The sequence below is a fragment of the Spermophilus citellus genome, assembly GCF_964194105.1.
Source record: "Spermophilus citellus genome assembly, chromosome: X".
Classification (NCBI taxonomy): domain Eukaryota; kingdom Metazoa; phylum Chordata; class Mammalia; order Rodentia; family Sciuridae; genus Spermophilus; species Spermophilus citellus.
In genome coordinates this window covers 18,591,165-18,615,658 of record NC_138190.1, presented here as the reverse complement: position 1 = coordinate 18,615,658, position 24,494 = coordinate 18,591,165, and the positions used below count along the sequence as shown (strand labels likewise).

General features: G+C 35.8%; 1 protein-coding gene across 5 annotated transcripts in view; it reads right to left on the bottom strand.

Moving 5' to 3' along the window:
• The window catches only part of ZFX (zinc finger protein X-linked), a 54,253-nt gene that overhangs the window by 26,153 nt on the left and 3,606 nt on the right, over positions 1-24,494 (bottom strand). For 3 of the 5 annotated variants that reach the window (XM_081276737.1, XM_081276735.1, XM_081276739.1), the window contains exons 2-3: positions 7,441-7,529; positions 3,760-4,329 (exon numbers count right to left, since the gene is read on the bottom strand). In XM_081276737.1, coding sequence (XP_081132863.1) covers positions 3,760-4,329; positions 7,441-7,501 — 631 coding nt within the window. In that variant the 5' untranslated portion in view covers positions 7,502-7,529. Of the gene's footprint in view, positions 1-3,759; positions 4,330-5,835; positions 5,891-7,440; positions 7,530-21,310; positions 21,342-24,494 lie in introns of those variants that run through there. The other 2 variants (XM_081276736.1, XM_081276738.1) reach the window with 2 other exon arrangements.

Below are 24,494 nucleotides of genomic sequence, written 5' to 3'. Positions count from 1 at the left end.
GGGATTTAGCTCAGTGGATGGAGAAATAAGATAAATGCTAATTAATTCCAAAGAATTCCACTGGTTTGATTTAAAAGCCAATGGTAAATCAGGTTGTTTGATATGACCATGAGTTTGAAGGGAAGATGGACGATGATGGGGAGGGAAGAGAAAGAGTTCAAAAGTGCCTGTATAATGGAGAAGACAAAAGACACTACCAAAAGTCACTATCTCTAAATTCAGTTTAAAACCAATTCAACCAGCTGGATGAGATGATGCATGCCTGTAACCTCAGCAGCTAGGGAGGCCAAGTTATGAGAATCATGAGTTCAAAGCCTGCCTCAGCAACTTAGCAAGACTCTGTCTCTAAATAAAATATAAAAAGAGCTGGGGGTGGTGGGTTCAGTGGTTAAGCACCCCTGAGTTCAATCTCCAGCCATTTCATTACAGTAAAATAGGAGAATAAGTATGTGTAAGTGCATCTACTGTGTCTTTACATTCTCTGAGCTTAGATGAAACATTTTCTTGTAAAAGGAATATTTTAAAAAAGAAACTATCATATTAAATATAATATACACTGAAATATATTAAAATACACTACAATAGCAGTTTATGCCCATCAGTATTTACTTTATCAGGAATATTAAAATCTATTTAAGTTAGCAAAAACCCAGGGCCTAAAAGAAAGATGAGTGTAAGATTTTCAATGAAAATTTTGTAAGTCTGGATTCTGTAATACAATACAAAAACTAGGTACACTATGTCAATCATTACCAAATCGACTCCCCATTTTTCCTTTTTTTTTAATATTTATTTTTTAGTTTTAGGTGGACACAATATCTTTATTTTATTTTTATGTGGTGTTGAGGATCGAACCCAGTGCCTCACGCATGCCAGGCAAGCATGCTACCACTGAGCCACAACCTCAGCCCCGTTTTTCCTTTTTTAATGACTTCTTTGGAGGGTTGAACTTCCTAAAAGAATAATAAAGGCAAAAGGTAAGTTAAAGGTCAAGACAAAGCCATGCATTTTACTCCTCAGCAAATACATTTAGGAAGACAGAAAGGACAAAAAGCATGAAGTCAAGGAAAAGCAAGAGTGCTTTCTCCTTTTCAGCATTTCATCAGATCATCTTCCCTTCCCAAATTGACTAGGATGAATCCAATTTTGTTTCCTCTACCTTAGCCCCAGGTTGCTAGTCTTATCTGGCAGAGGTATTTAAAAGTAGTATTTTCATACTAAATAGTGTCTTAACTTATAAACTTAATTAAAACTCCTGATGCCAGCTGGCCACTAGATGCAGTTCAGCAATCTACCTCACAAACCCTAGCTTCCTTCTCTGGTCCATCCCCAGACTAAAACTTTCCAACCCTTTACCACCATCCTTCAGTTTTCCACTCAGCCTCTGCAGTCCTTCTATATTGGCAGATGTACATTCCTTTGACCTCCTGACCTGGAGGGAGGGGGGCCTCACTCTCCCTCTCCAAGACTCAAAAAGCCATCTACTGCTGCCCTGGACCACAATCCCTTTCCCTTCTCTGCAACCTGCTCTGTTTGTTAGCCCTACCTTTCTCTATCTTCAGGATCACCTTTTTTGGGGGGTCGGGGGGGATGCAGTGGGCATATCACCGGTGATTGAACTCAGAGGCACTCAACCACTGAGCCATATCCTCAGCCCTATTTTGTATTTTTGTTTAGATACAAGAGTCTCACTGAGTTGCTTAGTGTCTCACTTTTGCTGAGGCTGGCTTTGAACTCAAGATCCTCCTATTTCAGCCTCCAGAGCCGCTGAAATAACAGGTGTGCAACACTGCACCCAGCTCTTCAGGCTCATTTTTCCCAGTAGCTTGTTTCTTTCACCATCCAGCCATCCAGCAAAAAATGTACTCTTAGGGCTGGGGTTGTGGCTCAGAGGTACAGCACTCTCCTAGCATGGGTGAGGCCCTGGGTTTGATCCTCAGCAACACATAAAAGTAAATAAGTAAAATAAAGATATTGTGTCCAACTACAAAAATAAAATACAAAAACAAAAAATAAATATATAAAAAAACTGTACTCTTTCCTCTTCTGTACATTCACTGACCAAGATGGCAATTTATATGAACTGCTTCATCTAACTCTACTTCCATTATTTTCACAATCTATTACAGCCCATCTCTTCCATCTTCTATCCACTCACCTATGGTTTATTGAAACTATTATAATTTCAATACAAATAATCTTCTAAATGCCCTACCAAAGAAAGCCTTCTTTCAGCAGGGCACAGTAGCACATGCCTGTAATTCTTGGAGACTCGGGCAAAAAATCAAAACTTTGAGGGCAGCCTCAGCAATTTAGCAAGACCTGTCTCAAAATAACATATTTAAGGGGCTGGGGATGTGGCTCAAGTGGTAGCGCGCTCGCCTGGCATGCGTGCGGCCCGGGTTCGATCCTCAGCACCACATACCAACAAAGATGTTGTGTCTGCCGAGAACTAAAAAAAAATATTAAAAATTCTCTCTCTCTCTCTCTCCTCTCTCCTCCTCTCTTTAAAAAAAAATAATAACATATTTAAAAAGGGCTGAAGATACAGCTCAGTGGTAAAGCATTGCTGGGTTCAATACCCAGTACCAAACCACCAAAAACAAAAATTATGTAAGCAAATACTCTTGTAATTTTATAGTTCTTATTTGAAGTTAGTCCCTTAAGGCATCAGAATTTGTACATTTGGTTGGAACTGTGTTCTATCACCAGGTGTGGTGGTGCATGCCTATAATCCCAGCAGCACGGGAGGTTGAGACAGGAGGATCGTGAGTTCAAAGCCAGCCTCAGCAAAGACAAGGCCCTAAGCAACTCAGCGAGACCCTGTCTCTAAATAAAATACAAAATAGGGCTGGGGCTCAGTGGTTGAGTGCCTCCGAGTTCAATCCCCCATACCAAAAAAAAAAAAAAAAACTATGGTCCATGCGACCTAGAATTTTATGTCTGCACATTGTGTGGGGGAACAATGTAATCCCAGTGGTTCAGGAGGCTGAGACAGGAGGATTGCTAGTTCAAAGCCAGCCTCAGCAACTTAGCGAGACCCTGTCTCTAAAAAAAGGGCTGGGGATGTGGCTCAGTGGTTAAGCACTGCTGAGTTCAATCTCTAGTACAAAAAAAAAAAAAAAAACCCAAAACACATTATAAGACACAGCTGCCCTCCCAGATGTCAAATAAAACATTTACATGTATGTTCCCAAAACACCTCACTTTTCTTCAATAACCTAATAAGAATCCCACACTTGAAATCACGTCTCAGAATCATGAGTTCTTTCCCGTGCTGTTATATAAACAGTATTTTACATATAATTAGAGTAAATACATTAAGTTTACATTAGCAATACTGTGTATCCAAGAGCATAAGTGCATATTTCGGGCTTTTCTCTGACCAATGGTTTGTTTCTTGTACCTATCAGCATAAAAGAATATAAGCAGTCTGGTTATGCATTTTTCCAAGATGAACTCCTTTCTTCAAGTTTCAAGTTGACTCCAGACTCTAATAGAAGCTGATAACAGTCTAATGACATCCTACATGATTTCACAAAGTTCAGTTCCATTCAGCCTGTGTCTTTCTAGACTGAAGAAATCATGAGTAATCTTATAGGCTCCAAACAAAACAATAATGCAGGTAGATCTATAAAATTTATTTTTTAATTTTATAGATGTGTAAGTTAAGAGAAATCTCACCCCAGATACCAGATTTAACTTAGGAAAAGCAGCCTTCAAAAACACCTCTGACAATCACCATACCCCAAGACTTACAGGAAATCATAAGGTAGTCCTCACAGTTGCTTTTGTCATCATCTTGCTGGTCCACAGGGATCCCGTTGGCATCTATGACTGCTTCGGAGGCACAGTCTGCTACCAATACTTCTTCTGAAACTACATCGGTGGTCAGAGGATCAGTGACTATTTCTGCTTCTACAACACTATCATGAACCACATGTTCAACATGCCCAACGTCAGACACATGTATAGATTCACTTGTCAAGACGTGTTCTGGCATAGACATTGAGGCTGAAGTAATGTCAGAAGCTAAAACATCATCTGGAACTGTGCAATGTGCTAAAGAAACTTCTTCAGTTACATCTGAGTCCAGCACTTGCTCAGGAATGATGACGGTTTCTGATACATCTGCTTCTTCCATGATATCTGGGCATTGAACATCTTCTATAACAACGTCCTCAATAACATCTTGAATTACAACTGAGTCGGGGTCATCAGGAACAAAGTTATGCACAGTTATGTCTGAATCCACAACATCTGACACAAAAACAGTTTCTTGTACTTCCACAACAATTTGATCACCATCCATGTGTGTTGCATCAGCTCCTTAATAAATAAATAAATAAAATGACGAATTTCAGGTCAGTGTGTGACTATCATAACTGAGTAAATGTTACTTAACTCCTACCAGGACAACAGACTAGCTCCTCAGTTTTCTCAACATTAAGAAATAAAGAGGGAATCTATTTTTTAATCATATTGGAAAGATATTTTTAAACAACAAATTTCATACACTTAAATCAATGGATAAACACTAGGAGAACAAAGCAATTGAGGCAGTCACAGAAGAAATATATTTAGGAAAGTAAAATTCTAGATACTCTAAAATTAAACTCATATTCATAGTTACTTTAGGGATGATTATAAAAAACTACGTAATGTCACTTCAGGTGGCAAATATACCATTTTCCTTCGGTATATGTGTTTTTTAATTTATTTTCCTTACTCCATCTCACCCTCTTCAACTCATGTTTTATCTTCTTTCCATCTCTCCCATGTGTTTCTTTTACTTCCCTTCCATTTTCCCCCTTTCTTCCTTTACATCCTATGTTCTAATAGACCACCAACATCCTCTATCTATGACTATGGAAAATTAGATATTAATCTCTGAATATGACATAAAAGGATCAGGGCATGAATCAAAATAGGGATAAGAAGGTCACAGTTTAGGAGGAAAGACAATTGGTCAAGGATATCTATCCCTGTGGATAGATAAAGAACAAAAGCGGAGCTGCGCTAGGGCAGTACAGGATGAGGGTAGTTAGAGTGGCCCTACCCCAACTTCACCAGAGTACTCCTCCTCCGTAGAGCCTCCTCCCTGCCCCAGGACCCCAACCCCCAAGGCAGTTCCTCACAATATGGGAAACTTTAATCTTGTCCATGTTACAGTTAAGGAATCAAGGTAGATGATTGAATCAGTTGTAGCCCAATGAGATTAAATGACTTAACCAAGATCACACAGTTGTTTGCACAGCATATGGTGCTCAGTAAATATTACTCCAAATGAATGCCATAAATGAGAAGAGAAATTATACATCCTTACCAAAAATATAAAACAAAATAAAATTAAAACCAATATCATGGCTGCTGGTTCAGAGGAAAAGCAAAGAGAGTTTTATATGTCTTACCAAAAAAAGCTATTAGTACTTCTGGTTGAGACTCAGACCAGCCTGAGTCCAAGCAGGTGCCTAACTCAATGACTCCGTGTCACTGGCCAGGTCCTCAGAGAAACATATGGCTTTGTCAACAAACACAAATGAGTAAAAGCCAAAGAATATTAAAAATTATAGAAAGTCTTTAAAAAGTAATAATCATTTTAATTATTTCTAGAAATCAAGAATATTCAACTTTATCTTCAATATTATTGTCAAGTGATAAATCTCCATTTGGCAGACATGAAGAGAAATGCATTTAGTGGCACTGGTTACAAAATCTAAATCAGAGAGGAGGATTATACACTTAATAGTTTTGTGACCTTGGGCAAGTCATTTAACCTCTGAGTTTCAGTTTCCTCATCAGTAAAATGAGGACAATCGTATCTGCCATGCATACCTCACAGGACTGTGGTGATGATCAAATGGGAATGTATGGGAAGTAGTCTGAAAAACTGTAATGAGAGGTTTCATTATTATTACGACATTGGAAAACGGAGGCCCTGGCAGATTAAGTGACTTGCTCAAAGATAAACAAATACCATAAGTGTTAATTCAATCTACCACTTAGTCCACAACTCAGGTTTGCTTATGGCAAGATTAACAAATACTGTGCATTTTTCTCCAAAGAGCCTGGCCTCTCTTTCAAGCACACGTTAATTATACTTCTTGTTCCAATTAAGAATTATAAATTTGGCATTTATCATGATCAAACAGAAATTACCAAACATCAAAGACTATTCCAAGTTATTAAGAAAAACATACAACCTCCCCCAACTAAAGTTAAGAAAAATTCAAAAACTGAAAGTCACTAATATTTAATTTTCTGATAAAGTTAATTGTTATTTCTTTAATTTCTTGCAATCTGATCATTTCAAGTCTAATGGAAAACTCATTAACATCTTACTTATAAGGATAGCTAGGCTAGTGTGATATAAAATCGTGTTACATTATAAAACCAACTATAATCATGTTACAATGTTACATAATTAGAACACTGGATACTCCCAAAATAATGAAACTTTTTTCCCCCATTTCAAAACTTAATGAATACAATCTTCCTTGTACACTCAGGGAGGGAACTAAGATCATCTTCCCGAAGCAGACTGCTCTTTTTGGGAACTTTTGAGATAGAACACTATGAAAGTAGGACAGGGTCAGGATGTAGAGGACCTTGGATTTATAGTTTATCTGCTGGGTAACAGAGAACAAAGAAATGACATGATCCACTGTTATGATGAGTACTCTGATCAGTAGGCTAGATAAATGAGATTTACGGTACGAAAAATAATTCAAAAGTTATTACAAACTAAGAATGAAATGATAGAGCCTATCTATGTGACAGACTACAATGAAGAGATGTAAGCAAGGAACATTTTCACAGGGACAACCAACAGAATTCAGTGGGATAACTGAGCAAGATGAGAATAACTGAAGATAACACTAAGGTTTTGATATTGCTATTGTTACAAGTTGAGTATACTTTATCCAAAATGCTTAGAACCAGAAGTTTTTGTTTTTGTTTTTTCAGATATTGAAAAAGGTCGCACATACAAAATGAGTTATCTCGGGGAATAGAACCAAAGCCTAACCATGAAATTAACTTGTTTCACATACACCCTATATTCATAGCCTGAAGGTAATCTTATACAATATTTTTAGTTTGCCTGTGTTTTGACAACCCATTACATGAGATCAGGTGTGGAATTTTCTACTTGTGGCTTCACGTTGGCACTCAAAAAGTTTTGGATTTTGGAGTATTTTGAATTTTTATATTAGGGATATTAAACCTATACTGACAAGAATATTAGGGTAGATTGTGAAGGAGCCAAATTTTTCAGAAGGAGAATAATAATATGCTCACTTTCACATTCATAGATCCTGACAGGATTAACAAAATACTTAAGTGTGAATATCAGTCAACGTGAGAGTCTAGCAATTCATCCACATGAAAACCAACTCTAAATGTGGTAGATACAAAGTGGAACAACCCAAGTAGTTATACCTGTTGCATCAAAAAATGAGTTTGGCTCTTGTGGTTGTAATTCAAGTCCATCTTCATCCATGGCCTTTAATTCTCATCAGTCACAGCTCCTAAATCAAGGAAAAAGGTAAACCAAACATTAACGTTTTATATCATGTATTAAAAATGTCATACTTTCATTTCAAACACTCAAAATTATGTGACAGATGAACATCTATGAAAAAATATAACAAATAAATCAAAAGATCACTTTCACTTAGACTTCATTTTAAACTGAGGTACTGCTTACATATAAAAATATATTTATTTTTTAGTTGTAGTTGGACACAATCTTTATTTTTTTATTTATTTTTATGTGGTGCTGAGGATCGAACCCAGGGCTTTGCACATGCTAGGTGAGCACCCTGAGCCACAACCCAGTCCCCATCTTGATGAATTTAACATATACATAAACCTTCATAACATTGCCCAGATCAAGATATAGAATATTTCCATGATTCTAGCATTATTGCCTCAGTCTATATACCTCACACTCCCAAGGTTAAATGGTTTTGTTAAAGTTCAACTTAAACACATTTTAAAGCTTACTGGGGGAAATTCCTGCACAATTTTCATATAACTTCTCTAAGTTTAATATAGTCTTCTTTCAATCAATATATTGAACAATGGTAAAAAAATTATAATGCATAATTGTAGTGAACACCCTTTGGGATTTCTGCTGAACTTACATGTCCTCTCTTTTAAATAACCCTCTGATTAATTCCCACAGTGTACTGATACTCTCCTGGCCTAGGTGATTGGTACTAGCTATAAAATGGTAAAAATAAGTTCATCTTTGAGCACAATAAAATCAAAGTCCTATTCCTAAGAACCTGAAACCATGGGCAAGAATCAATACCTTTCCCTCTCTGTCTCTGTCCTTCTTTTACTCTCTCTTGCTCACCCTCCTACCCTCCCCCTGTTCTGGTGACTGGAACACTGGAGATGAGGAAGGTCATTTTCCAACTTTGGCTTAGATTAGTGAGATAAAGTTTACAAACAAAAAGTAAAAAAAAAAAAAAAAAAAAACTGTGAATACCCTGAGAAACTGAATGGATAAAACAGGGAAGAGAGAATTATTAACAGCTTTGTGGCTCCTGGTTCTAGAAATTTCTGGGGCCCACCAATATTTCTGCCTTAGGTTTTTGCAAGACATCCCAATGACCTTAATTATCCCTTTTCTACTTAAGCCAAAAACTTTTTAAAAGAACCTTAGCCAATAAAATAATGTACTTCTTAATATAATGTAATTACTGTTTCAAAAGTACAGACATCAGAGATTGTGTTTGCTCACTTTTAAGTACTACCTAAAACCTCCCTATCTCTATTTTCTCACCACCTCCCCCACATACCCTACCCGGAATTGAACCCAGGGGTGCTTTATCATTAAGCTACAATCCCCAATCCTTGGTCTCGCTAAATTGCCAAGGCTAGCCTTGAAATCTGTAACCCTCCTGTGCTTCAACCTCCCAAGTGGCTGGGATTATAGGCTTACACTTACCTGGTTTTATTTTATTTTATTTTTCTAATCTAACCTAAACAGAGCATCTTTCTTTTTTGCTGATGACGTTTCTTATTAAAATTTTAAATAACAGAAATACAACTCAATATCTAAAGCATCAGCTATGTGACATCATTCCTTTATTCAAAAATGCTAATGGATCTCTGCTGCTTCCAAATAAAGTACAAGCTCCTGCCATTTCCTAAGCTCTGGCTCCAACCTACCTTTCCTGGCTCCTCTAACTTTCCTTTAAGCACCTCCCATACAACCATGCATGGGCCCACATACACTTCAGCAAAAACAAAAACATTCAAGTTCCTGAAAGACCCCCAACTCTGCATCTAGCTCAGGGTCCCTTCTGCCTGGAATACTTTACCCTTATCATCTCTGCTTTGGAAATAATTTCTCCATTTGAATTACCATAGCATTTTATCCTTCTTCTCTTACTGTATTTGTTTGCCATATATTATGGTTTTTTATGTCTTATTTTTAGATACTAAATTACACACATGTAGTCCTTGAAATATTCATGAGAAGCTCAACATTTATATAATAAACAAATGGATTTTCAACGTCAGCTATGAGACATTCTATTCGTCTTGAAGAAATAGCTTGTTTCATGTTATTCAAACTGCTTCAAATTAAAGCAAATAATGGCTAGATTAATAAACAAAACAAAAAATTGTTCAACCATGAAAAACAAAATGTACAAGCTCTGAATAAGTCTTCCCTGTCCTCTCCTTGCCAAAATCACCTCTGGCCATAAAATTCTTTTCCCCTTTAAAAATGTAATTATAAAATGATAAGTGCAAGTTAATCTTCTCAGCCTAATGATATATTACAAGAAATTAAGCCAATTAAGAAGGCAATAAAGGGGCTGGGATTGTGGCTCAGCAATAGAGCTCTTGCCTAGCACGTGTAAGGCCCTGGGTTCGATCCTCAGCACCACATAAAAATAATTAAAATAAAGGTGTTGTGTCCAACTATAACTAAAAATTTTTAAAAAAGAAGGCAATAAAGGGGATTCATTAAGGTACTTAAGCCCTATAACCTCAAATTTCCCTATATAAACCCAATCCCATCACCAGCTCTAAAAATTCTCCACCTGCAAAACAATTCTGTCTCTTGGCTTTCCTCCTCCTTGGTTTTCTATTACAGTGTGACAGATAATCAATTCCCTTGATTTTGAAGTTCAGTCCTTCCTCTGTTTCTGCTAGCCACCAAGCCACCCCTCACCCCTTACCGAAGGCCTTGCCCAGACGAGTGCACTCAGCCCTCTTCTGCTTTCTATTCTCGTGGTTCAACTACCATTTGCACAAAAATGAGTCACAAAATCCACATACTCAAGGTAGGTAGGACCTAACATCACCAGACTGAGTATATTCATCTGGATAAAACCTATCTTTCTCCTCACAAAACCACTATGGCCTTTTACTTTCTTCCCACTTACATTCAGTCAGGTTGCCAATCTTGTCAATTATTTCTCCAGGACTTCTCAGGAATCTGTCCCTGTTATTATCCCCTTCACCACTCCCCCTCAGTTTCGTATTTCCGGATCCCTGAGGCATGAAAATAGCCTCTCAAGTGGCCTTGCTTCTTTCTGCCACTCCCACAACAAATGACCAGGAACCCTATAAGGGTTGGTGCCAAGGACTGAGGCTTCCTGCAATCTGCAAATTAATCCTCCTGACACACTGCTTTGATCATGGCGCTGCCCTGCTCAGAATACTCCCAATATTCAGTGGGCTTGACAATACTAACCTAACATACCATGATGGATTTATTTGCTGTTATTCCCAAACTTTTAACATCATATGCACTTCCTAACAGATATTTATTCTGGCCTACATGGTAGTGGCCCACTCACCTCATCTTGACTTAGATAAGCAATAAACCATTCAGATTATTTTCCCTTCTGTTTTGTCATTATAAAAACACAAACAGGGGCTGGGGTTGTGGCTCAACGGTAGAGCGCTTGCCTAGCATGTGCGAGGCCCTGGGTTCGATCCTCAGCACCGCATAAAAATAAATAAAATAAAGCTATTTGTGTCCATCTACAAATGAAAAAAATTAAGAAAAAAAACTCAAAACAGGGAAAAAATACATTTTGTACTTACAAGCAGAAATGCTGATACCTCAACTTTGTAACCCCTCAGCAGTTAGAACTGATAATTCCCTCTGACAAAATGAAACCATGTTCTTAGAATGGTAACTACTCAGAAGGGTTCTCAGGATTGTGAAAAAGGGTAGAAGAGAGTGGATTGCTGATGAGACAAAAATAAGAAAGGTTCAAAGAACCAAAACCCAAAGGATACAGGTGAACAAGTATTAACATTTATCAAATGCCCTCAAAATATTTTGGGGACTCCGCTATCACTTCAAATTCAGTAAAGTATTCCCTTCCTGCTCCTAAGAGTCACAATCCTGAAAATAATTTTGAAAACATTCACAAGGGGAAAGTGAAATTTTAAGGGAAATAACAGATTGGGAGAGAAACCCAAAAAACTCTCAAAAACTTCCTTCCACCAATTCTTTAAATTAAAGCAATAAAAATACCCTAGCATGTTAATAGGTATAGGGGCTGGGGTTATGGTTCAGTGGTAGAGCGCTCACCTCACACGTGCAAGGCCCTGGGTTCAATCCTCAGCACCACATACAAATAATAAATAAATAATAAAGTTTAAAAAAAAGTTAACAGATATAACAGAGGCATATTATCTATCTTAAATTAGGAACTGTCAATACAATTTATCGGTTTTATATTTCTTTATACCTAAACACTTCTGTGCTCTCCCTCTTGGGCAAATTAATAAAATTATTATATATATGTATATATTATATATATGTATATATATTATATATGTGTGTGTGTATATATGTGTGTGTGTGTGTGTATGCACACACACACACACACACACACTTACTTTGCTTTTTTTTTTGTAAATGTGCATACAAAAATCACTTTTCCACTTGTGGCTTCCTGAAAACTCATTGTCTTTTAATTCTATGACTCATTTCTAATTTATCTCCATAAGTCACGCTCAAAGAACCCAATTTTATTATAAGTGGTACATGGAATTGCTCAAGCTGCAGGAATAGCAAACAAAAGCAAATCTGTCTACAGAATTTTTCTGGAGGAAATTGGAACTGATGAAATTTAAAGCCTAATTAAGGGCTGGAGATGCAGCTCAGCAGTAGAGCCTTGCCTGGCATGGATGAGGCCCTGGGTTCCATCCAAAGTGCCACCCCAAAATAAACAGATGAATAAATCCTAATTAATTAATAAGTTACAATCTTTTTGTCTCAGCCTCCCAAACAGTTGGGATTACAAGTATGTGCTACAGTCCCTGGCTTTATTCACCTTTTTATTTTTAGTATTAGGGATTGAACCCAAGGGCACTTTATCACTGAGCATTATATCCCCAGCCCTTTTTATTATTTGAGACAAGTCTCCCTTAGTTCCTTAGGGCCTCCCTAATTTGCTGAGGCTGGCCTTGAACTTGAGATCCTCCTGCCTCAGCTTCCTGAGTTGGTAGAATTACAGGCATGTGCCACTGCACCCAGCTCTATTCATTCTTATTATAGGATATAAGGACCCATAATTCTGGCCTATGACTTTAACTTTTTCCTCTATCTTTGCCTTTGTATTAATTATTCTAAGCTAATTTGATCTTCACCCCATCTACTAAATTTTTATTTAAATGACCTTGTTTTAACTTCAAAATGCACAGTTTCTTCTTTACAGCAATCTTTATACCCCTCCCCTGGACATATTTTCCCAAATATTTCCGAGATTTTAATGTTTAGACTGAACCCTATATTTAACTGTCTACTCTGGTGTTTCATTATTTAGTTGGTTGAATTTGATAACTCTCTTTCAAACTGGTGGGGTCCTGGGCTAGGGTTGTGGCTCAGTGGTAGAACGCTCACCTAGCACATATGAAGCACTGGGTTCAATCCTCAGCATTACATAAAAAAATAAATAAAATATTGTGTCTATCTACAACTAAAATTAAAAAAAAAAAAAAGGTCCTTTTGGTTGTCCACTCATTTGTAGGTGAGGGTCTAGATTAGAGTTACATGCTGAGAGCTGGCATGAACTTCCTCAGCCCAGTCTAACTGCTTCAACCAGAAATTCACTGTATTCTGATAATGAATACAAGCCTCTGGTTTTATTGTTTCTCTGAATTTATATTTCTCCTCAAATTGATTTTGGGAGAAAGAAAAGTAAATATGTGTGTTTTCTTGTCTGTGGAATTTTAAGTCATTGAGTTTTTTATATGCTGCATGGAAATATAGATTTTTGAATCTGAGAACACAGGAAAAAAAATCAACAGTAGTAGGGTACAACTCTTTCAACACTTGACAGATCAAATATCTGGAAATATGTATACAATGAATAATATTAATCTAATACCTATAACTCAAATCTCATTCCCTAAGAACAGAATATTTAATTCTAAATCTTACCTACCCCCTGTGTCAAAAGGAAAAAAAAAAAATGTCCGCTGTTATAAATATCAGAGCCCTGTCCTTCCTTGCCCTGTCCCACTTGGAACTTCTGTATGCTTCACTTCAATGCCAAGGTTTTGTTACGGATTAGTTTTTCCATAAAACCATTTTGGGCCAATTGGTAATTTCAAGGTTTTATTTGTTTAAAGTCTAAGAGTCCAAACTTTCACAATCTATTAAAATCTGGCCCTAAAATGACAAACCTAAAAGCCTGATTTTTCTAAAGCCAGTATTCCTGCTCAGATTGAGTTGCCAAAATACCCTCTGAACTTAGTTGTACTGATGAGCTAAGAATACTATGCTGTTTTAAATACCTTTGTCTTTAAGACTAGTTTGATACATAAACATTTTTTCAGATACATAAAGCAATAAAGCCTCATTAATAAAATAATGCCTTTTAAATGCATGTAATAATTGATCAATCCATGTTCATTACACTACATTCTACTGTATATCATAATGTAATGAGTATAACTCAGCTCTTTGGATCACTCTGATTTCATAGTGAAATTTTAAAAAAATAGCTTTTGCTGAGACTGAACAGAAATCCTATCCACGTTTTCTCTAATGAAGTATTCTGCCTTCAGTTGCAGGTGTGCTAAAACGGAGTATGTGAAACAGTTGATGCGATCGAAGGATGAAGACAGTATTTTGACATACTATAAAGTTGAGATTAGACTACATTGTACATAGAATAAATGAAATAAAACTGTCACATAAATTTTTTTAGATTTACTTCTGTCAAATGCAGTACATCATAAAGAAAGGTGAGTATTATCAGAAAGCATTTTCTTATGCTTTTTGTTTTTCTTGCACCTGCCATGTTTTCCAAAATTGGGCATTTAATTCATCTCTTAACTGGTCATTCCCATAACTGTTAGCTTAGTCAGTGCTTTTCTTATCAAACCCCTTTTCAATGAGTAATATGTCCCCTTGTATTGAGCTATCTTTCTGATAATGCATTAGAATCCGGGGTGTTTTATTTTTTGCTTTGTTTAGTATATTTTCATGTTACTTTATTCAAGTTAATAAGTGCTTGCCTTAGTTTTCTGGTTACTTGGTGTAAAAATCATCCCTTGTAGCTTTATGATTTTTAAAAAACATGTTAAATATTTATGAACTATGAGCCTTCATAATGTCATTGTCTTGCCAGATCAGACACTATAACTTGACTAATACTGTACTGACCCTACTCTACCTCACCTACATGAACACATGACTCCTATTATTAATTTTCCTAAATACTTTGGGTCTACAAGATTCTGTAAATGCAGTGCTAACACTAACAATGGTCTCTGTACATTGGCAATAGCGGCAAGAATGTTAATACTGGGCCTTTCAACAACTAAAACAATTTTTTCAAATTGGCAGTTGCAGAATTGTGGAGTGTTTTCACACAGATCTTTGGCTAATGCAATTAGCAATGTTTTGCATGTACTACTTAATAAATCCTTTAATCATTAGAAACAAAAAAAGGAAAAGCTGGGCAATACAGGGGTTGGTTTGCAATACACTTGCTTCTCATAGGACCATTAATGGGCTTGCTCCAGGTTGACTATCAACAAACATTTTTAAAATTTCATAATCATTCGCTGGAGCAAAGCCAGGGAGCCAGCTAATTTTTACTAGGATAAATAAACAAACAAACAACAACAACAACAAAAAAAAAAACCTGGCCTCCCTGCCCCCAGAAGAGATAATAAAATACTACTAAACTAAGAAACTGAAGAAAAACATAAACATAAATGAAAAAGAAAAAAACACACAGATACTGAAAAATGAAAAAAAAAACTTATAAGAAAATTGTCTGTAATTCTATGCTAGCACATTGACAGAAAGTACAAATTACCAGCATTAACTCAATAAGAGATGGAAAACCCAATCACCATGAAATTTTTAAAAAGTGAGGGGTGGGGGGTTTCTAATGTTACCCTTTCAAAAAGCTCCAGGCATGGGCTGGTGGTACAGCACTTACCTAGCATGTACGCATGTACAATCCCCGGCACTAGCACAAAAAAAAAAAAAAAAAAAAACTTCAGGCTTTTCCAAAAGCTACTGAACTAGGCCGGACCACAAAGAAAGAAAGCTTTCTCAATTCCTTTTACAAAAGTAATTCACTATTTAAAACAAAACTTCATAAAGATGATTTAAGCAGACTACAAAATGGTTAATTATGAATCCTATGTCAAATATTTATAAATATGATCCATCATGTAAAAAATAACAGTAATACCCACCCAGGTACACACAGAGAAAGAGATTCTAGAGTTTAGATGTCAAAATCCTGAAATTCAACACTTATTTTCTATTTAAAATAAACTGTTCAAATTGGAATACTTTTGTTAACAGTTTAAAAAAATACAAACAGGATTGGACATTATTACCCTATGGTGTTATTCTACATCTCGTAAACCAGAAAAATGATAAAGTATACTCCATTTATATATGATGTGTCAAAATGCATTCTACTGTGTGTATAACTAATTAGAACAAATTTTAAAATATATTAAAGAAAACTAAAACTAAAAAAAATATATATATACAAATAGGAACAAGGCACTAATACATGCACAACATGGATGACTCTTAAAAACATGCTACGTGAAAGAAGCCAGACCCAAAAGACCACACATTATAAGATTTCACTTATATGAAATGTCAAGAATAAGCAAATCTCAGTGACTTAGGAGGTTGAGACAGGAGGATCGCAAATTCAAGGCCAGCCTAGGTCATTTAGACCCTGCCTCAAAATAAGTAAAAAGGACTGAGGGAACAGCTCACTGGTAGAGTACCCCTGGGGTTGGAGCCCCACTATGGCAACAAAAAAGAATAAGCAAATCTACCCAGACAGAAAGTAGATTAGTGGTTTCTAGAGGCTGAGGGGCAGGCAAAGGGGGGAGAGATTGCTAATGGATAGTGTTTCTTTTGGGGATAATGAAAATGTTCTAAAATTAGTGGTGATGGTTGCACAACTATTAATCTAATAAAAACCACTAAATTGTACATTTTAAAGGGCAAATTTAATAACACAGCTTTATCTCAATAAATCTGTTTTTAAAATGCATAAGTATATGCAATCTTAAACCAGGTCATGTTAGAACATGTGTTCTGGGATATGGGAATTCTGTCATTATACTTTATAACAAAAAGACATTAAACACTATGGTAAAACACTAGAAGTAGTCCCTCCAAAGTCAAAATTAAGAAGAATGCCATTATTATTTAAGATTGTATGAGAACTTTCCGGGCATGGTAGGACATGCCTGTAATCCCAGCTAAGGCAGGCAGATCCCTAGTTCGAGGCCTGGGCAACTCGGTAAGACCCTGTCTCAAAATAAAAAATAAAAGAGGTGTGGCTCAGTGACTGTGTGCTTGCGGGGCAAGTGTGAGGCACTGGATTCCATCCCCGGCACTGTAAAACAAAACAAAATAGAACAAAAATTAAAAGGACTGAAGGTGTGGCTCAGTGGTAGAGTGCCCCTGGATCCAATCCCCAGTGCTGGAGCAAAGGGATTGTGTGAGAACTGATAACCAAAGCAATTAAGGTAAGGAAATAAAATGCAAGACATAATTATCATTAGAAAGAAATTACACTTATTTACATATATCTAGGAAATCCAAAACAATTAACTGAAAAACATCAATATGAATTCACAAAACATGCTAATACAAAATTAATATACTTGGCTGGGCACGGTGGCACACACCTGTAATACCAGCAGCTAGAGAGGCTGGAGGATCTCGAGTTCAAAGCCAGCCTCAGCAGAAGCGAAGGGCTAAGCAAGCAACTCAGTGAGAAAGTGCCCCTGAATTCAATCCCTGGGACCAAAAAAAATAATAATATACTTGAAGATAGAAGTTTTCTTATATAATATTTAAGAATGAAAAATCCCTCTACTGAGAAACCAAGCTTGCTTTTGAATATGTTGGATCAATAGTATTTATTTTCTCTCTCTCTCTTTTTTTTTTTTTTTGGTCCTGGAGATTGACCCTAGGGGCACTCAACCACTGAGCCACATCCCCAGCCTTATTTTGTATTTTATTTAGAGACAGGGTCTCACTGAGTTGCTTAGTGCCTTGCTAAATTGCTAAGGCTGGCTTTGAACTCTTTCTTGATCCTTCTGCCTCAGCCTCCTAAGCTGCTGGATTACAAGTATGCACCACCGCACATGGCTCATTTTAATTAACCTCTATCAAAACCTACATACATTTTTATTATAAATTAACTGACCTTACATATATAGAAATGCTTTCAGACTTCATTCTATTCCATTTGTCAATATGGCTTTGTACCTGCTGTTTTAATAAGCTTTGATAAACAGTAGTGTAAGTCTTCCAACATTTGTTTCAGGATTGCCTTTGACATATTTGACCCTGTGCATTTCCACCTAAATTTGAGAACTGGTCTATCCAAGAAAAGAAAAAAAGAGAGAGAGAGAGAGAGAGAGAGAGAGAGAGAAGAGAAGAGAAGAGAAGAGAAGAGAAGAGAAGAGAAGAGAAGAGAAGAGAAGGCAGTACCTGCTATCCTGTTGGGATTTTGATTGGAACTGCAAAGAATCTATCAATTCAGGGAGAATTGACATTTTTTTTAATATTTATTTTTTTAGTTGTAGTTGGACACAATACCTTTATTTTATTCATTTTTATGTGGTGCTGAGGATCAACCCAGGGCCTCGAACATGCTAGACGAGTGCTCTCTACCACTGAGCTGCAACCCCAGCCCCAAGAACTGACATCTTTACACCAATGACACTTCTAGTCCACGAGCATCATCTCTGTTCCCATTAACTGAGGTCTTGTTTCCTTTCCCTTAGTAACATTTTTATTAAAAGTCCTGGTATGCTTTGTTGGATTCATATCAGAGAAATTCTTTGACCTTATTATAAATTTTACTAGTTTGTAAATTTGATTTTCAAATTGTCTGTTATTAGTAAAAATACAATTGATTTTTGCCTATCAGTCATTTTTAAATGTACATAGCACAAAAATACAGATTAGATAATTAATGAAATAAGCCTTTTTTTTGGGGGGGGGGGGGAGACAATTCTAGGGATTGAACCCAGGAATGCTCTACCACTGAGCTATATCCCAGTCCTTTTTATTTTTTATTTAAGAAAGGGTCTCACTAAACTGCTGGGTCTGGCCTCAAACGTGTGATCCTCCTGCCTCAACCTCCCAAGTCACAGAGATTACAGGTGTGGGCTACCACACCTAGCCACATTTTTTAAATGTCAGAATAAATTTAAATGAAGCAGAAGGAAATAAGTTTTAACCATAAGAGCAGAAATACAAAGAACCAATAAAAAGAACTATTTGAAAAATATAATAAATACAGGCAATTACTGGCAATACTAATCAGAAAAAAATGAACAAATTAATGAAATTAAATTTTTAAAATTTCATCAAGGAAACCTATAGTTTATACCAATATCCTTGAAATTGCATAATTTTCTAGGAAATTGTTCACTCTGTATAAATGACAAAAAAAAAAAAAAAAAACACAAAAAGCCATAAAGATATCCCATGGAAGCAAAAAAAAAATATATATATATATATATATATATCAATAAATCAAAACCAAAAATATCTACTCACAAAAAAGAAACCAAGTATAAACAGTATCACAGATGGGTTCTATCTAATGTTCAATAAACAGATTATCTGTATTAAACGGACCTGTTTCAGAAAAGAGGGAATACCTCCCAATTCATCTATGAGATTAGCTGAGCACAGTGGCATATATCTGTAGAGAGAGGCTAAGGCAGGAGGATCAATCAATTAAACCCAGGTGTTTGAGGCCAGCAAAGACAACATAGTGAGCCCCCATCTCAAAAAAAAAAAAAAAAAAAAAATGACTCATGAGATTAACAACATAACCTTGTTATCAAAACCAACACAAAGAAGCCAGCACAGTGGTGCACACCTATAATCCTACTTACTTGGGAGGATGAGACAGGAGAACCGCAAGTTCAAGGCCAGCCTGGGCAACTTAGATCCTATCTCAAAATTTTAAAAAATAATAATAAAAAATTAAAAGCTGAGGGTGTACCTCAGTGGTAGAATACCCCTGAGTTCAATCCCCAGTATAGGCCCCCCAAAAAAAAGAAAAAAGAAAAAAGAACCCCACAAAGACTACATGAAAAAGGAAAAGTATATTCAATAACCAAAGTATGCAAATATTCAGGGAATCCAAAGATAGTTTAAAATAGAAAATCTATTAATATACTTCATCATAATAGATTAAAAGCTTTAGAAAAGTTCAACTACTGTTCATGATAAAAACTTTAAAATGCTAAACAGAAGAGAACCTGACTTTTAAAAAAATATATTTCTACCCCCCAAAAAATAAGTTCACTATAATATCATAAGTAATGACAAAACATTAGAAGCATCCCTAAGCAAGGATGCTCATTATCAGCGCTCTACTTAACACTTTATTTAAGGTGTCAATAAACAAGAAATGGGAGACAAAAAGGAATGGGAAAGGAAAAATAAAACTATTATTCACAGACATAACTACATAGAAAATACAAAAGAATCATAAGTTGATATTACTCCCACATTTCACTGAATCTAAAGATACCACCAACTGTAAAATAAGCCCTTATATTTTACACAACTAAGGAAAAAACACATTAATTTTTCTGATACTATTGTTCCCTTATTATCCAGGATTTTCATTTTAGACATATCAAGACAATTCAAATTTAAACAGAATTTATCATACCTTGTACACATATAAAAGAAAAGTAGAAGCCAAAGAAATTTGTAGGGAATTCCTAAAACTTCACATTCAGCATCCTAGAATGGATTGCTTTCTACTCAAAGCTCTCCAATTGTTCCTAACAAAACTGTCCTCTGCCAACCAGAGTGTTGGGGGATGAAGCATTTCTTAAAATGCTCCATTATATCTATGGGATTTTCTCTCAAGGCAGACACCCACTTAGCAATTTCATCTGTCTTCAGTTGTATTGTTTGGCATGAAATAAAACGCGACAATGGGCATACTCTAAATTTAAAGTGATGACAAAATTAAGAGCCCTAACCAAGTGCATGCCCAAATAATGATAACTGCTGCCTGGATAACAGTGACTACGGGGCACCATCAACTGGAGATTTTATTTCAGAGATATTAAAATGTAGGGAGGAAAGTGTATCTATGAAACATGGTCATGGGAGTTCAGCAACATTAAATGATCGATACACAGTGCCCCTTATACATCAGCAAAAATTGAATAGAAATTACAGGGCTGGGGTGCAGCTCAGTGGAACAGCATGTACAAGACCCTGGGTTCAATCCCCAACACTAAAAGAAACTCTTATTCACAACGATAACCAAAATTACATAGTACCTAGCAAAAAAAATCTATTGAGAGTTGAGCAAGAACTCTACGAAAACAACACATGTCCAGATATAAACACCAACTCTACTACTTAATATATCTATATGAATTTATATATTTATCCTATAAATTTGATGCAAATGCAATAAAAATCCAACCATTTTTCATAGAAACTAAAAAAAAACCCTAAATAAGCAAAGCGAGAAAAATAGCTAAAATAATCCTGAAAAAAATTAAGATTTAATTATAAAGCTACCATTATTAAATCAGGGTGGTATAGAGATAGCCAAACAGATCAATGAAACGAGAAGAGATAAACTAAACACAGATGTGTATATGTGAGAATACAGTACATCTTAGGAGTTGGGAAGAAAGACTAAACTACACAATAAATCCATATGAAAAAGACAAAATTAGATTCCTATACCACACAATAGAGAAAAAACTCCAGAAGAATTAATGACCTAAATATTAAAAGGCACAGTATCATTATTACCTTGGAGTAAGTGAAGAATTCCTTGAAGACACTGGAAAACACAAGCCACAAATGATTTAAAAAAAAAAAAGAAGTTGTTGTTGTTCTACATAAAAAGCATTCCTTAAACAAAGCTAAAAGATAAGCCACAGACTCCGAAGATATTTTCAGTGTATATAACTGTGAGTCATTAGTATCCAGAATATCTACAAATCAGTAAGAAAAAGCAACAATCCAATAGAAAAATGGACCAAGGATACACATGAGCAATTCACAGAACACTCAAATGGCCAATAAACGTGGAGGAAAAAAGGTCAACCTCAATAGTAATCTAAGAAATACAAAATGAAAACAGCAAAAAGATAGCATTTATACCCAACAGATGGGGAAAAAATTGCAAAATCTAATCTTTTGGCAGTGATCTGGAGAAACAGGCTCATACACAGCTGGTGGGAGTGTCAAATGGAATAAAATTTGGCATTCTGGCAAGTCCCAGTAAAGTTGACAATGCACAGACTTCTTCAATGTAGCAATTCTACTTCTAATACAATCCCAAGAGAGAACCCCGTATAAGGATATTCACCACAGCACTGTTTGAAATTGCTGAAAACTGCTAACAGCCTAATGTTCCCCTTATAGAAAGACAAATAAACCCCAGTTAGTAATATCAATGTACTAGATCAGTAATTTTCAAACTTGTCTTGTGTCTTGTCTCAGGACCCCTTTAAGCTCTTTAAAATTAAGGACCACAGTAATGTATCATGTGGTTCATCTCTATAGAGATTTATGTTAGAAATTTAAACAGAAATATAGAAAACTAATTGACAAAATAAGCATACTATATGTAAACATGAAAGTATTTATTTAAAAATTTAACTATTTTTCAAAACAAAAAATGTATTTAGAAACAAAGTAGTATTTTTTTTTTGCAAATCTCTTTAATGTGTGGCTTAATAGAGAACAGATGGATCACCATAACTTTTTCTGCATTCAATCTATTATATCATGTGTCATGTAGCCTCTACACAGTACTTGTATGATGTACAGGAGAATGTGGGTAAAAAAATCAAATAATACTATTATAAAAAATACTTTGATCTCCTGGACCTTCTGTAAGACTGTCAAAAGAGCTTCAAAAATCCCTGGAGCACATTTTGAGAACCAATAAACTAGATCCACATATAACATGGATATATCTCAAAAACACTCTTCAGTGAAAATAATACATAAAATGAGGCACACAGTATGATACAGCTTACATAAAGTTAATACACACAAAAGCAATAACTTGTTTGGGTACATACATTTTAGGACAGTGGTTATTTCTGGCAAAGACAGGAATGGGATAAAGATGTGTGAAATTTTATTCCATTAAACTAAAACAAAATATGAAGCAAACACACCACAAAATATTAAGATTTGTTAAATCTGGTGACATTTGCTTTACAATAATTTTTAAGTGTTTCATAATTCAAAACTTTTAAAACATATTTTTAAAAACCCTAATGACTGTATATTTCAAGGCTATCCAGTTTCCTTATATTTCCCTTTGATTACAATACAGTTATAAAATAACCAAATTTTATAAAATGTTGTTTGGATAAACAATTTGACAAGAATAAGAAGAGGCTGGCCATATTCCAATCCGACAAGGGGCGAGGATGGGGTTACACAGCTCCTGGTTTTGACCTGTTATCCTAACAAGATAGGTGTGCCTTAATATGAATACCTTTTGGTCAAAGAACACATTGACTAGATAATTTATTTTGAATAGCTAGAAATTATTCAACTACATAAAATTTTCTGCACCCAATAATTGAGATAATTGTTTTGGGAGACAGTGATCATATTCCAGGAACCATTTATGGACAAAGATAAATGAGAAACTGTCTATATTCACAATTTAGGAAAAAATATAAACACACAGGTAAAATACATTAGATTAAGTGCTAAACTAAAGATGTCCACATTGTTCTTGAGACAGAGAAGACTGAGCCTCGAAAAATAATGCTGCCATTAACAGAAAGAAAACAATAAACACGTGGTTTATGGGCTCCATGTGGAAAAAATATTTTTTTCTATCAATAATATTGGGCATCTACTATAAATTTGGATTCATCCCTGTTGAGACACTTTAGACACCTGTGTGGATATAGTCAGTAAGCAACCGCAATTTCAGATGAAAAACTAGGAGAAAAGGTGGGCATGGTAAGGGACACTGAAACTAGGGGAGAAGATTTCAGAGAAAAATGGGTGGAGAATTGACCTTGAGGGAAATACCACCATAGAAGACAGAGAAGGCACAGAGTTTGTGAAACATAACATTTTTATATGATAGTCATTAAGATGCTGTGCAAGGGCTGGGTTTGTGGCTCAGCAGTAGAACACTTGCCCAGCATGTATGAGGCCCTGGGTTCGATCTTCTGTGCCACATAAAACATAAATCTTTAAAAAAAAAAAAAAGTCTAACTACAACTAAAAAATGTTTAAAAAAAGATGCTGTGCAAATTTCCTAATTTGGGAAATACTGGATTTAGGAATAAGTGGGGTGAAAACAAATGAAAGTACTGGTGAAAGAAAAAAAAAAGACAGGTGAGGGTTTTGCAAGTATGAGCAAATTTAGGAATATTTATAAAGAGAGGGAAAGGCTCCCGCAGAGTTAAAGAGGGTAAAGATGCAAGAGAGCACTATTGACAGAGAACATCCCAAATGAGGCAGGCCAGGGTGGGGGCAGCACAGCAGGGCTCCAGGAAGAGCTGTTCTTCCCGAGGCAAAAGAAAAGGAGGAAAGCCTAGGTAGAGATAGAGGAGAAGCATCAAGTGGAAGGAAGGGAAACAACTGTTTACATCAGATAGCCATTTATCGTTCTCAGTTAAGTAAAAGATTAGGTAATCTTTGCTGAGGGTAAAGGATTTCAAGGGCCATACTGAAGAGTTTAAGAAGGGGGAAAAAGTAGTAATAGTAGTAGTAGTTTGGAATTGCCAGTGTGCACAAATAATACAAGATAATCAGTGACAACACGCATGTAAATAGGTTTGGAGAGTAAGCATTTACAAAAAGTAGGGGGAAAAGTTTTTGAAAGCATGCGTAAGCACGTCTTTTGAAATAGAAATTGGCATCTATCTGGGAAAAAATTAAAAACGAACATCACATTTATCTAAGATGGTTGGTTAAAAAGGTGTTCCATAGTCGGTTTTCCAGATTA